The sequence below is a fragment of the Scomber scombrus genome, chromosome 12, assembly GCF_963691925.1.
Source record: "Scomber scombrus chromosome 12, fScoSco1.1, whole genome shotgun sequence".
In the NCBI taxonomy this organism is placed as follows: Eukaryota; Metazoa; Chordata; class Actinopteri; order Scombriformes; family Scombridae; genus Scomber; species Scomber scombrus.
Window position 1 is genome coordinate 24445073 of NC_084981.1, and position 14081 is coordinate 24459153.

General features: G+C 39.0%; 1 protein-coding gene across 1 annotated transcript; it reads right to left on the reverse strand.

Moving 5' to 3' along the window:
• Positions 1-57: 57 nt before the first annotated feature.
• Positions 58-12977, reverse strand: chrna1 (cholinergic receptor, nicotinic, alpha 1 (muscle)). The gene is made up of 10 exons (XM_062430431.1): positions 12923-12977; positions 5899-6041; positions 3746-3790; positions 3061-3170; positions 2744-2939; positions 2268-2505; positions 1868-2091; positions 1641-1755; positions 1405-1529; positions 58-624 (listed from the first exon to the last, which is right to left on the reverse strand). The coding sequence occupies exons 1-10, from the start codon at positions 12975-12977 to the stop codon at positions 496-498; spliced, it is 1380 nt and encodes a 459-aa protein (XP_062286415.1). The 3' UTR covers positions 58-495.
• Between the last annotated feature and the right edge of the window lie 1104 nt (positions 12978-14081).

Here is a 14081-nt window from a genome sequence, read left to right on the forward strand (position 1 = left end):
TTTTTTTCTCTATTTAAACCACAAAAAAGACAAAAGAAATTGATCATTATGGTTTGTTTACAGTAATAAAATACAATCATCAAGCCCGCCAGACTGAGTGGCAGCAATAAACACTGTAGAAAAAAACAACAACAGAAAAACTGTTAGTGACAAGAACAGCTTCAAGTATGACCCACCTACACCATGAGACTCAAGCCTCTGAGATGCCTGGATTTGCCCTTTACTGCAGTCTCCTCAATGTCTCAATGTCAGTAAATATTCAGTACACATTCAAAAAGGTGACACAAGAATGAGAACGCATTACAGCATTTTAAAATCAACTCACACTGTGTCTGTTTGTGTGTAAAAAGAGACACAAAGACACACAATATGAACCAGTCCAAAGACAAACACTTTTTCAGCCGCAGCTCCAATTGTGACATCTATTCTGATCACATACACACACACACACACACACACACACACGCACATATAAATCCTTTATGGGTCGGGCCTTTACAGTGTGTTGAGTTCGATGAGTCTTCCAGCAAAGACACAAAGCGTCCCGATGATACACACAGCCATGAACACGCAGAGCAGGATGTGGTCCAAAACCATGGCAACGAACTTCCACTCCTCTGCCGCCTAGAACGAAACCAGATGATGAAGAGAGGAAATCATGCTTGGGGACTTAATGACTTTGGGCATCCATAATTTGGGTATTTACTAATCAGTAAGTGTCGCTGATGATGCCATTGGTCATTTTTGCATCAGTGATATATGGGTCAGTGACAAATAAGGGATGGCAAGATAAGCAATTCAAAAATATCTTGTCATTAAAGCAGCATCAGGTTTGTTAAAACTGTCTCTGCCAAAGAGGTCAAGTTTGGATTTGTTTATCTATTAGCAGGATATCTAAAAAACAAACAAACAGATTTCAATGCAACTATTTGGAAAGTTAAAATAATAGTTTTTGGGAAATGTGGCTTTCCTGCAGAGAGTTAGATGAAGAGATCTACAATACTCTCATGTCTATATGGTATATAAGCAGCTAGAGCCAGCAGCTGCACAGACTTAATTAAGCATAAAGTCTTGAAAACTTGTAAGAGGGGGAATCAGCGAGCCCTTTACTTGAGCTAACAGCAACTGCAAGGCTCACTAATTAACACGTTACATCTGCATGAAGTGAGGGGGTCAGTGGATGGGCTTAGTGACTTCCTGGAGACTCTCACTTAAGTTTTGCTATTTTTAAAAAAGGGCACATTTAACTCATTGTCAGTCACTTTTGGATGCATATCAGGAAGCAGATACATTTTTCAACCATGGTAGAGGCTTTCTAGCTGAATTCAAGGCTGCTTTAGGAATATTATGAACTTGTGCGGATTGATGCATTTGTAACAATTATTCATGCAGAAGTTGTCTTACATTGTTCGATTCCTCGTCTGATTTCATTGTCTCAGCGATGTACTTCACCCCTTCAATGGCACTGCGAACATCAGGGTTTTTAACGATGGGAGACTGGTAAGTGACACTGGTGGGGTTGGGGTTACCTGCAGGTTGTAAGGTATGGGGATACACAGAAATGATATTTTTTTTAAATCAGAGTTTCATGTTCTGATCTGTTTCATTTTGTGTGATCTCTTGTGTAGCTGGATCCTTGCCTGAGATGTCAGAGATGTCCATGTCAGTAGGGAACAGAGTTTTCTGTCGGATCTCCTGACTGGGACGCTTCATAGTTGAGAAGAACATCATGTTGGGAATGGTTTCGATGAAGACCTGAGTGACAGACAGATGCAGACATTGATTACACTCCTGATTTTTATTAGTTACATACTGTATTACAACAGCAGTCCGTCTTACATTATCAAAAGTAAAACAAACTACGGACCTTGCGGATCCAGGCGGGCATGGTGTGCGTGCTGGGTGAGCGATGATGCGTGTTGATGACGATGACAGTGATGATGATGGAGGCGATGACAAAAACCATAGTGAAGAGCATGTATTTCCCTATGAGAGGAACAGCACTGGAGGTAGAGGGGATCAGCTCCACGATAACCAGCAGGAACACAGTCAGAGACAGCAAAACGGAGATGGAGAGAGTCATCTTTTCACCTGGAGACAGATGGATACACAGGACAGTTTACTTTTACATTGTAGGTTATGATGCCCAGCTCAAATTCATACTTACATTTACTTTACACCTGATTGCACCTGCCTGATTTGACTATTTTTGAGTGTGAGCTGTCTTGTGGATGTTTGTGTTTCCAAACCCCCCAAAATCTACGTACCAGAGTCAGTAGGCAGGTAGAAGACCAGTCCGGTGAGAAATGAGAACAGCATGCAGGGAATGATGACGTTGACGATGAAGTAGAGAGGCAGCCGCAGCATCAAGAAGTGGTAGGTGATGTCCAGGTACGGTGTGTCGGGGCAGCAGGTGTAGTACACCCAGTGTTTCCAGCTCCTGTAGTCCTTCAACACCCATTCACCAGACTCCATGAAGTTACTGAGGTCTGGCCGATCATTGTCCTAAAAGAAGAAATAATGCATGTTAAACTGTGGTGTTTCAATGTTCAAGTTTATGATCCTTTTACGTGGTTTATTCTAATGATCAACTAGAGTGTGATGACAGGAGTGACAGGATGGTTAATTACTTTTTAAGGTGGATTGCTATAACATCTGCAGTATATTTAATCCTTAGCCAGATGTGTCCAAATGTGACCCACAGTATTCAAAAATGGAAATCAAATGCATAAGTTACACTCACAGGGTTGATGACAACCAGCAGTCCATCATATGTCCAGGTTCCCAGTTTCATGCTACAGTTCTGCAGGTCGAACGGGAAATGGAGGACAATGATCTCACAGTAGCTCTTAAAGATGGCCGGAGGGTTCCATGTTATCAACCCAGTGTACTCCAGCAGGCCTTTAGTTTCATGGATGATGGCAAAGTCACCGTCAGCGCTGCCGAGAAGGAGGACGACATGGACAGAGGGGAGAAAGAGTGAGAGAGAGAAGAAGAGAGATGTACTGTATAGTATTGCAGTTTTCATACACAAAAATGAAGATAATTTGCTATGGTTACTTGTTGTATAGCACCAGGTCAGGTTTCCAGATGTCTGTTGAAGGGATTCTTATCTTCTTGATTCCTCCGTAATCATCAGGATTCCACTTCAGGTTCACATCTACCCATTGCTGGGATGAAAATGCAAAAACCTCTGATCATTCTGTCCTCTAATGTACTGACAACGCTCATTATAACTGTATTCCCATTTGAGCATCATTTGAAATAAAAATCCCTTATTTATAGATCTAAAAAAAAAATACAAACTTATTTATAGATCTTATCTAGAACCCTCTCCTTATGAAAAAATGTATGTTAAAATAATAAAGATCATTAATTAGTGAGATAGTTCATTTACATATGTGATAAGAATAATTTATGGATTGCAACTACAGCTAAATCCTACACCTGATTATATGTAAGTTATGATAACTATGTGCAGTACAGGTGTCACAGGTATGTATGGTAACAAGTTTAACAACATTAAGTTATAGAACATTAGGCTACATGAGCAGACACACATTGTGTAGTATTGCAGGTTCTGATAATCTGAACCTTAACTGATTGAACTATAGAAGCAAACTGAGGCCAACTATTTCTAAATGTAATTTCTAATTTCTGAATGTCATTAAACATACTATTAACAATAAAGTTTGTTATTGTGATGTTGAAATGAATGGTTTATTGTAACTGTGGTCATATTTACCTGTCTGAGACGGACATTACTGGTCACAATCTGGTTAACTTCATCCTGAGAGAGATGCAGAAAAAATGACAATCAGGAAACAGCCATGCAGAAGCAATTATTTTAAAAAGTTTTTATGACTAAATAAAATGTGTATGCTTGTTTGTAACAATTTATTTCATGCTCTTTTAATATGTGTCATTTGAATTGTTCAAGATCAATAATAAAAAGATAAGATTAAAAAAAAAAGAAAAAAAAGAAAACCAGGCGCTAAATGAGGTCAAAGTGGCAGGGCGCGAGCACGCATGCGCTCTTTACGCCCACATTTAATAAGCGTCAAGAAATGGATGACTTTACCCATTAATTAACGTAATTTCTCCTTCAAACTCTCACTTAAGAAGACAGTGAGCTAGAAAAATGAGAAGACGGTGAGCTAGCTTGGATTGTGTGTTAAATTTAGATAAAGTAGGCTAACTCAAAACGTTTAGTACACCGAATTTAAACGTAAAACCCCAAATGTTTTGGAAATGAAGACTGCCGCCTTGCTGTCAGCTTACCACTAAAACTTGCCGGTAAGTTAGTTAACGCCAGTTAATGTTAATGGTTGTGTTTTAGGAATTGTTTACCACACTAAATGGCATGTTTTGGTAGCAGTAGTAAAGCATTTTTATGTCATAATTTTAAGTTAATTATCCACGAGTGACACCCTGTGGGGGAGCTGGATACTGCAACCAGAAGACAGAAGAATATAATAGTCTTTTTTTCCATTTTTATACAGGATTAATACATGGAAACGGACTTGTCAAGGACTGGTGAGACTAATCTTAGGTCCAGTTGAAGAGCTACGAACAGTAAGAGGAACAATAGCTCATTTTTTATTGGCTTTGTGCTTGTGTTGCTTGTGTTTTGTGGCCGCCGTGCCACCAGCTGCATGCTTGTTGTGAACTGTAATGGGTGGCAGGCCGCCGAGCCTATTAAATGAAGTCATAATGACCTGAAGGTGACCCAGGTGCATTGTGTCCTCATTGAAGGATTGTGGCTGGATGTTTGCATGTGTGCTTCTGATCTTTGCTGTGTTTTTGGAGTATGTTTGCATTATTTTGGCTGCCATGCCATCACATTGTGCAAATGCGTATTCTGTTGCTGGATGTGAAAGTCAAAGCACTAAACATTGCTTCTTGAGTATATTGCAGATAAGGGAACTGGAAAGAAATGATGCTATAAGTGTCACTTTTTCTGATGCTTATTTCACATCACTGGGCTTTTGCATACTATTTCATCTTCACCTTACTGACTGGCTGGGTTTTTCAGACTTGCCTTGTTTTTTCCAGTATCAGTGGCATAGCTTTACTTTTTGTGATCCATGGGTTGCTGTGACTTTTTCTCTCATAAAGTGAACTGGTTGCTTATATTTTGATGGTGTTATTTGCTGTAAATGAATTTGATTAATCCCATTTTTGTGTAGTTGTTTAGACATGTTGCCGTGGATGCCGTGTTTTTGAACATTTTCTCATTGTTAGTGAATTACTGAGATTCATATTTGTGTTTTTCAAAGCTGTGTTTTAACATCTTGCAGTGCACACCTCACAGGGCTTTAAAGTACATCACAGCTAATACCTGAGGCAAGTAGTTTTTGCTCAGGAGAAAGTAATACTGTTAATAAAAATGACTCCAGCAAAAGTAAGTATAGCTAATGTCACTCAGAGTTGCAGCAGTGATGCTCTCCATTGTGACCCAACAGTCTTGCTTACAAGGGAGAAGCAATTGAAAGATTCATAGGGATACTTGCAGTGACTTGCAGTAACTGAATCACAAATAGTCTTTACCAACAAGACTCCTAAGTATTTCGAGGACGCCCGAAGGCATCAAGTGACATTTTGCGAGCATCATGCCATGTCACTTTAATTACTTGCATTTTGTGAGATGCAAAAGTGCAGAATCAACCATGTCATTTCTCCTTGTTCCAATAAAAAAATGCAGTATCATGCCAAGGAAACTTGGCCATATTACAGTTTTGAAATGCTGGCAGCAGGTTTCAGAATAATCTGAATATAAAGTTAGATTTGTCACATATTGTTTTCTTTCCAGAAGTGAATATGTGTGGTTTTATGGTAAAAACATGATCAAATCTCATTCCTGAGTTTTCAGTTATGAACACTTTCTCTCCTTCTTACCACACTGATCAGCTGTATTAATTGCAGTCCCACGGTGACCACTACAGCGTCACTGAAGTGGTTAACAGGCCGAACCACCTTGTTGTAACCAGTGAACAGTTGTTTCACCAGACGAGTCTCATCTTCCGAGCAGAATACTGGACCTAGGACAAACACACACAGAAATTAAGCCAGGTGCAGTGCCCTGATAGCTGAATGGTTACTGCAAATGGCATGTAGCTGCAATGTCCCTGGTTTGAGTCCAGCCATGGCCCTTTGTTGCACCCTTGTTCTACTCATCTCTCTCTCATCATGTTCCCTTTCTGCCTCTTCCCTGCCCACTATCTAATAAAGGTCAAAAAACAATCTAAAAAAATATCTGTCAGGCAGTCAGCCTTTATTTTTTGATGTAATGAGTCCGATCTTGAGGTCAGAGATCAATCAGACAGTGCAGTATATCCGATTAATCACCTAGACAGTGGCAGCCTGCCAATTTCATAATGAACTGAACATATTTTTACACTTCTCAGTGTGTTCATCAGTCATTTTCTTGGTCATTTCCAGATCAATATGTTTTTATGGGCAAAAACGTGTATTTTTATTGGCTAGACTGAGTGATCAGTATTGGGAGGAAAAACTACTTCTGACAGTGGAAGTTTTGAATTAAACTTTATAATATTAAAACTAATCCCAGCAATGAAATATATATGCTGTACACAAACTGTGGTTCACACATTCATCACAGATGTTATTTTGGGTTCTGAGGTACGACATGTTGCCATAGCCAGCTGATGACCATGTGCCCGCAAATGTTATCATCCAGGAACTGAAATCACCACTGACGCTACAGGGAAGCCAGCTGATTGCATTTAACTGTGATTCACACAACAAACATTTCCCCAGCTTACCGGCAACCCGAAACCCTTCGACGTGAAAGAGAGAGAATGCACAGGAAGGAAAGAAAGACAGGAAGAGAGAGGTATTATCAGATGACAGACAGGGGCGAACAGGCTGATACAGACAGATCAACAGCAACAGCAGTCAAATGACTGTCATTCCACATTGGTAAAAAGCCTCTGTACTGAATGTACCATGAGCTGTCTGTGATCAGGTCCGTTTCTGTATAAGTCCTTGGAGCGAGGCTAATCTGAGTGCTTAGAGGGTGTTCGAGAAAACCAGCTCAGGCCAATCCACTTGACATTAAGTCTGGATCAGTTAGAGTTCAGAACAGTTAACCTGTGTTTAACACCTCTTCATACGAGGTGGGTGTTTCCAGCCAACAGACTCACAGTTGTTCTTAAACCGTGTCTTTGTGAGCCCATACATAATAATTCTATACCTGAGAGACATGCAATGAAAATATACTACAGCCCAGGTCCACTGGTCCTGTGGGGACCTATGAGAGAAAGGTGGTGTATAAACAGATAGTCAAGGGCAGTATAGTAAAACATAGTTCTGATAAAAAAAAATAAAAAAAAATGTCTTCATTAATAAACACTATATCAGCTCATAACTGTTGTAGATTTGATTTTAAAGGCTAAACTTCCTGTTTTAGGATTGTATCCATAGACTGATGTCATTTTTTCCCCAATTGTACATGAGGACTAACATTGCTACACCAACTTTATGTTCATACTCATTTGGCATAGGAGAAGTTAATTTTTAAATAAATAATGTACATAAATAAACACTTTAAATGTTGTTATATCAGCTAATAACTTATTTATTAAATGTTTAAATACTGCTTTTAAAGGCTAAACTTCCTGTTTTAGGATTGTACATGACGGCTAACATTGCTACACCAACTTTATGTTAATACTTATTTGGCAACAACTAATTTTTGCATATGTGTTTCTGCATTACGTCACTGCATATTTTCAGCATTACAGCACTAGATATGTAAATTAAAGGTTATCCTCACACTATTAGGATTGGCCTGCGTTTATGTGTGAATGAAGGCACTGTTGTTTTATTATTAGCATGGTAACAGTCAAACAAGCTGAAACTCTAGAAGTGATACTTGTGTAGGCCGTGCTAGATGTAACAAGGTCATAATTATCGGGATTTGCTTGCACATTCTGACATTCGTCTTGTGAAACATCAATTAAACATTTTGATGTGCTGTGAAAGTGATTTTTTTTTTTCAACCACTGCTTGTAAGCTATACTTTATACTACACGTGGCCTCTTGCATCACCTTCATTCATGTAATCACAGTTAACACATGTCATGTACTTTAGTTTTAATATGACCCAGCAGATTAGCGTCGTGCTGCTATCTGTGTTACATCCTCTGCATGTTATTTCTGGAATCTGCTGGCTATCCACACTCAGCCTGAACTGATCAGGCTAAGATCTTGTTTCATTTAGCCAGCAAGAGCAGAGCACGCACACACACTACACACACACTACACATTACACACACACACGTATATACAAGCTGTTTGTTGTCCTTTGGTTTCCTTTCAGAGCTTCTTTCGGGATCTTTCTCTCGCTCTCTCTGGTTGTGTTGTGTACAGTACTGATGTTCATTTCTCTGGCTGTCTGCCACCGTCTCTGTCAGACTGTCTGTTGTCCTGCGAGCACGCTTTGATCTGCCCACGGACTAAAATAGACGGGAGGCGGGACAGAGGAGCCACTTGGAGCTGTCAATCATTGCCTATACTCCCAACTCCTATTTCCGCACAACACTGAACTGTGTCACTGCAAAATAAAACTAAAGCTAAAGCTCGCTTCTATTTTCTGCCACAGTCGGGCTGAAAAGTAACAAAAGGGTCGAGTGTGGAGACTATTTCAGAGTTGCATTTAAGTCCATGAGGATGGGTGTGAATATAGCTTTTGACCAAATGTCAATGGTTTGAGTCACATGACAGGCTGAGAAATTGATATGTGGCCTACTACATACTTGATTAAACTGTTTATTGTTTCACCCTGGGTGGTTTGGATGGTTAACCACACCTGCCATCAAAGAGTTTGTCAGCCTAATGGCATGATATTTAAATATGGTTGCAGTTTGACCTGATAAAGATCCAAGTAGGATTGAAACTTTGTCATTATTACACTTTTGCAACTTGGAGTAAGTGTGCATGCATAATCTTTTTTAATTGATGCTGTGTTTCTGTTAGCCTGGCTGGCACCTACATGATCTCCATGTAATTACTCTCTTTTTTAAGAAATATCTCTAGCTACATGACATTATTTTTTATTTTCAGTGGATAAATTAACTTGTTCTCTTCCTCAAGGAAGTTTATGTGTACTGTATGTAGAGTTGCAAAGATTAGTCAATAAATCAATGAGTTGCCATCGATTACATTTACTAACTATTTTGATAATCAAGTCATTTATTAGAAGAGCAATTTCAAATACCCTGATTCTGGGTTTTCAAATGTGAATATTTTCTGGTTTCTTCTGTCTTCTGTGACAGTAAACTGAATATCTTTGGGTTGGTGACAAAGCTCTAGACATTTGAAGACAACATTGTCACCATTTTCTGACATTTTATGGACCAAACAAGTTGATTAATAGAGAACAACAATCATTCATTGCAGTCCTAACTGACCTGATAATGGAAATAATGCTCAGCTAACTTTCAAACTAAAATGAATGCACATAAATCCTGGATCTTTCCACATACTTTGATTTATTTTATTCTGGCTGTTCCACAGACCAAAAGAAACTGAACCTTTTGTTGTTAAGATTGCAATTTCATTACAACTGTGAATTCATGCATCACTCATCACACATTTGTTCAGCAGCCATTCATTCTTTCTTGTTTGTGAAGTGCTTTGAACGGCCTCATTTGTACGTCATATTGATTTTATTCATACAACATATAAACCACATGGAGGAGGGTGATGATAGTTATTATAAAACACCAGTGAGTGACTTTATAGGATCCTAAATATTCAGCATATTTGTATAGGCTTCATAGGAGAAACAGGCAACCTTGATGCATTTGCTGTGATACTAAAAATCCTATTTTCTTTTGCTTTTTAGACTCGACATAGCTTTAAAATAAACTGCCCTGACCAAATTAGTAAAATAAAACCCCACATATTTACTTAATTGTGGCACTTCTTTCAAAACAATGGCATGAAAGGCTACTTCTGAAGTTACGTCATCTGGAGATCTTGACTGATTTAACCTGAGACCAAACAATCATATTTTGAGACTGGAATAATAGATTTGATAGTCTGACACATATAATCAATAATCTTCAAAGAGTACATCTAGCATCTGGGAATAAAGACCTTCAGATGATTCACCTAACATCATTTTTTATTGCACATCTGCAGCGATGCAGATAATGTCCCAGATGATGGTGGCTTATAGGCTGCATTCATTCATCCAGACACAACACCTCTGTTTGACTATCACATCAGTTTATCATTGGTGTTTCATAAAACTGGCCACTGCCCAAATCAATGAAGAAAAGTAAACTGCAATAATAAAATAATAGATTATATGAATCTCTCTGGACACTGAATGTTTGACACTGAAGGCTCGTACAGACAGAACAAAGAGACTGATTCAGTGCATGATAATCAAAAATCTGTTAAAATCAGGTATGTTACCAATAAAACATTTCAATGGAAAAAAATGCTGTTTATTCATAAAGCACTGACTTAACATAAACACAACCCTTTCTTAGACATTTTAGATTTTTAGATATCAGGGTGAGTTCATTACATCTCTATATCCTGAACTGCATTAAAGCCATTTCAGTTATTAATCTTGCATATACGTGTATTTAGTATCTTGGTAAATAGAAGTTTCTTATGTGTAGTTAAATGACTACATGATCAATACAGAGAACACTGAGTTCTAGTTCATCTTAAATCATATTTTCTCTGTGAGGTGTTGCTAAACATCAGTGCTTCACAGAGGTATGAATGGATCATGTAATTTGATGTTTGAAGTCATTTAAGTCATGGTCTCCTCATTTGCTTTTCACTTCTTGCCAGATAAACTGGCCACATTATGTTATAATTACAGTCTTCGTTTCACAGCAGTCTGTGGAATAGATGGGTTCGAGCATTTAATTAATGTGCAGTGTAATAATTTGTAGGGATCAGTGGACAAGGTTAAGCTTACAATTAACTTCAAGAGCAAAACATTTGATTATTTGGTGTCTGACTTAATTCAAAATTGATTATCTATTGAATCGATAGAAAAGGAGAGCACTATCTTCAGTCTCTTGATCCATTATACTGTGTGCCAAACCATTTACTGGTGTTCTTATTCCACTGAAATACAATATGAAACATCCATCCATCCATTTCCTTTAGCGCTCATCCTCTAGAGGGTCAGTAAGGGAGCTGGAGCCAAACTCAGCTGACACTGGGCGAGAGGCCAGTTACACCCTGAACAGGTCGCCAGTCAATCACAGCTCAATGTGAAACATAACGTGCGTATAAGATAAATGGACTGCAGCCTTTTTATTTTACATAGCTAACTATATGAGTTAATGCATTTGAGTCTTATAGTCTCCTGCCTGTATGAGAATAACAAACTGAGGGGGAGGTAGAGTGCTCCGCTGTGTTATTAACAGCAGTGGAGAGCAGCCTCTGTGCTGCACTGTTAGCTCTGGGGAAAGTTATTCAAGATGCCGAACATATGCAGAGTTTTTGAGGTGAAACAGACGGAGCACCAAGTTATTTTCTTTGCACCAGAGTTGGTTTAAGTTGTTTAAATGCTGCAGTGTGTGTTGGTCTGGTTTGTTACTGCTGGAGTTTGCTGCTCCGCTGTGCTAATGTTAGCCTGAGTGATGGTGTAAACAGTTCACAATATACTTCATGTTCATCTCACAAATGTAATTATTTTGTCATTAAATCCAAAAAATGCTTGCAACTGCTTCCGATTTGGAAGATGAGCTACAAGAATCCAGGCGCTGCCTCGACTTTTTGCTTCTGTCAGCATCACGTTATTAACTAACTTTTAGCAAACTGATTTTAGATTTGTGAATCCATTTTTTCTCTCACTTGTTTGACTATCAAGTCCTTGTAAGGTGACAGAGTGAATCCCTCTAAGAAACAGTGTGCTCATCAACAAACACTTGTCCCGTCCAAGGGGCCTTGAACAAAGACACTAAATCCATAACTTTTCACTGATTATAAATCATTGTGGGAGAGAGTCCTGAGAGCACATCAGCTACAGCAAATGCCTCAAATATGAATGCAGCCAGGAATGCCAACAATGCTGAGCTTCTTCTTTTAGGATACCTGAAGGACAATTGCTAACACACTCGCACAGAAAGCAACAGGCTGAATATCAAATTTAGAGATTCACTTATTTAGCAATGTGAGGAAAAGTTGTGGCTAATATAATGATATAAATTGTATAAGATTCAGTAATATATAAGATAATGATAATTCTTCTTTTCCTACACTGCTAATATATTTTATATTGTGCTAGCTATCCCTTTAATACCGCTGGTTATGTTAGGACATTGAGGGAAAATGTCCAAATCAGTAAGTAGTAGTAGTAGTAGAGTTTTACAAATTTGCATCACTATAATGAAGCACGTTGATTTCGTCAATTATTTAATTCACTGGATTTGCCAAAAACATTGAAGATTTCTTAGTATATTATTTTATCTGTAAACAATCTCTATACAAACTCTATATTAATACCCTGAAGTTAAATTACACGTACCATGATAGAGGTTTTTTTTCATATTGAATACCCTAGTGTGCATTTTATGGTGGCCAGGCCATGTGTCAGGAAGCTGAGCATGGCCACTTGACATATAAGTACAGTCTCTGGAGAGATCAGTACCTTACCCAGAACACACATTTAACAACATACACAGAATTTTGGTTCAATTTGTCTAAAATTTGACACATACAAGCTTCATTGAGAACATAACACTTGTAGATTTCACAAAAGGACAGCTGTATAAGACTATATGTCCCTGTTTTCTGAGACATTTCCAGGACCTGTAGTGTGACAGCTAGCCCAAAAATATAACCAAGAAGATTGAAATATTAAGACTTACACACACATGCACGCACGCACGCACACACACAAACACAGTGGAGGACTCACCATGAAATACACAGATGATCAATGCCAGCAAGATCTGGACCTTTGGTAGGTTCATATCTCCACCAACCAGACGTTTGTAGATTCAGCCCTGAAATCAACACCATCAGTTTAATAACGGTTTGTTAACCAGTTAGCAGGTCCTAAGCTAACCTATCAGCGCTCATTACACAGAGGCAGACATATGCAGTAAAGCTGCAGCCGTCACTTTGGAGTCAAAATGTGTTGTGGGACAGGACTGTGGATCGGCAAGTGAACTCTGAGCTCTGGTTTCTCATGGTAAACTCCCTTCCAGCTCCCCCCACCCGTACACCCACCCACCCAACAACATCTCAACCTCTCAGCACACTTCAAGGCACGGCAGACAGCTGGGTGTGTGTGTGCGTGTGTGTCTGTGTGTGTGTCTCTGTAAGTAATATACACAAATCAACACAGTCATCATTTCTCATACACGTGGATGGTAAGTTTTTCTTATGGGAATGAGTCCAGCATAGTGTCTAATATCAGTGAGATAGAGGAGCGGAGGACAGGGAGACACAGAAAGAAAGACAGTGCAGCGGAGAGGAGGAAACAGACGGATAGAGGGACAATGTTGGAGACATGAGGAGACACAGAGACAGGGAGGCAGACAGGAGGACAGCTGAGAGCTGTCACTGATGGAATGAGAAGCATGTCCACAAATGCTGTTACCCCTTCACACACACACACACACACACACACACACACACACACACACACACACACACACACACACACACACACACACACACACACACACACACACACACACACACACACACACACACACACACACACACACACATGCATGCAAGCACCACCTGCCAGCATTCATGACATGACAGGAAACTCACCAGCATGGGTGTGAGACTGAACAACTGAGCAGTAATACATCTCTAAAAGACAACAAAGGTTTTAGGTTTCGCTGTGTTAAGGTGCTGTTTATGTAGCTAAATGATCACATGCTTCACTCATTACTTGATCTGCACAGTTTCTTCCAATTTTGTTTTTAAATTTATATTCATGTAAAATGGTAAACTTTTCATGGTGTTTCCTTCACACGTGCTGTTTTTCCTCCATTATATGATTACAATCTTGATCTTTGATATTTGATATTTATATTGTCATCATAGCATTTCATACA

Coding starts and splice junctions, on each gene's coding strand:
- chrna1 (XM_062430431.1), bottom strand. CDS start 12,977: ATGAACCTACCAAAGGTCCAGATCTTGCTGGCATTGATCATCTGTGTA. Junction 1,530..1,640: donor GGACATCTCTGACATCTCAG/GCAAGGATCCAG, acceptor TACAACCTGCAG/GTAACCCCAACCCCACCAGT. Junction 625..1,404: donor CAGACGAGGAATCGAACAAT/GTAAGACAACTT, acceptor GTTTCGTTCTAG/GCGGCAGAGGAGTGGAAGTT.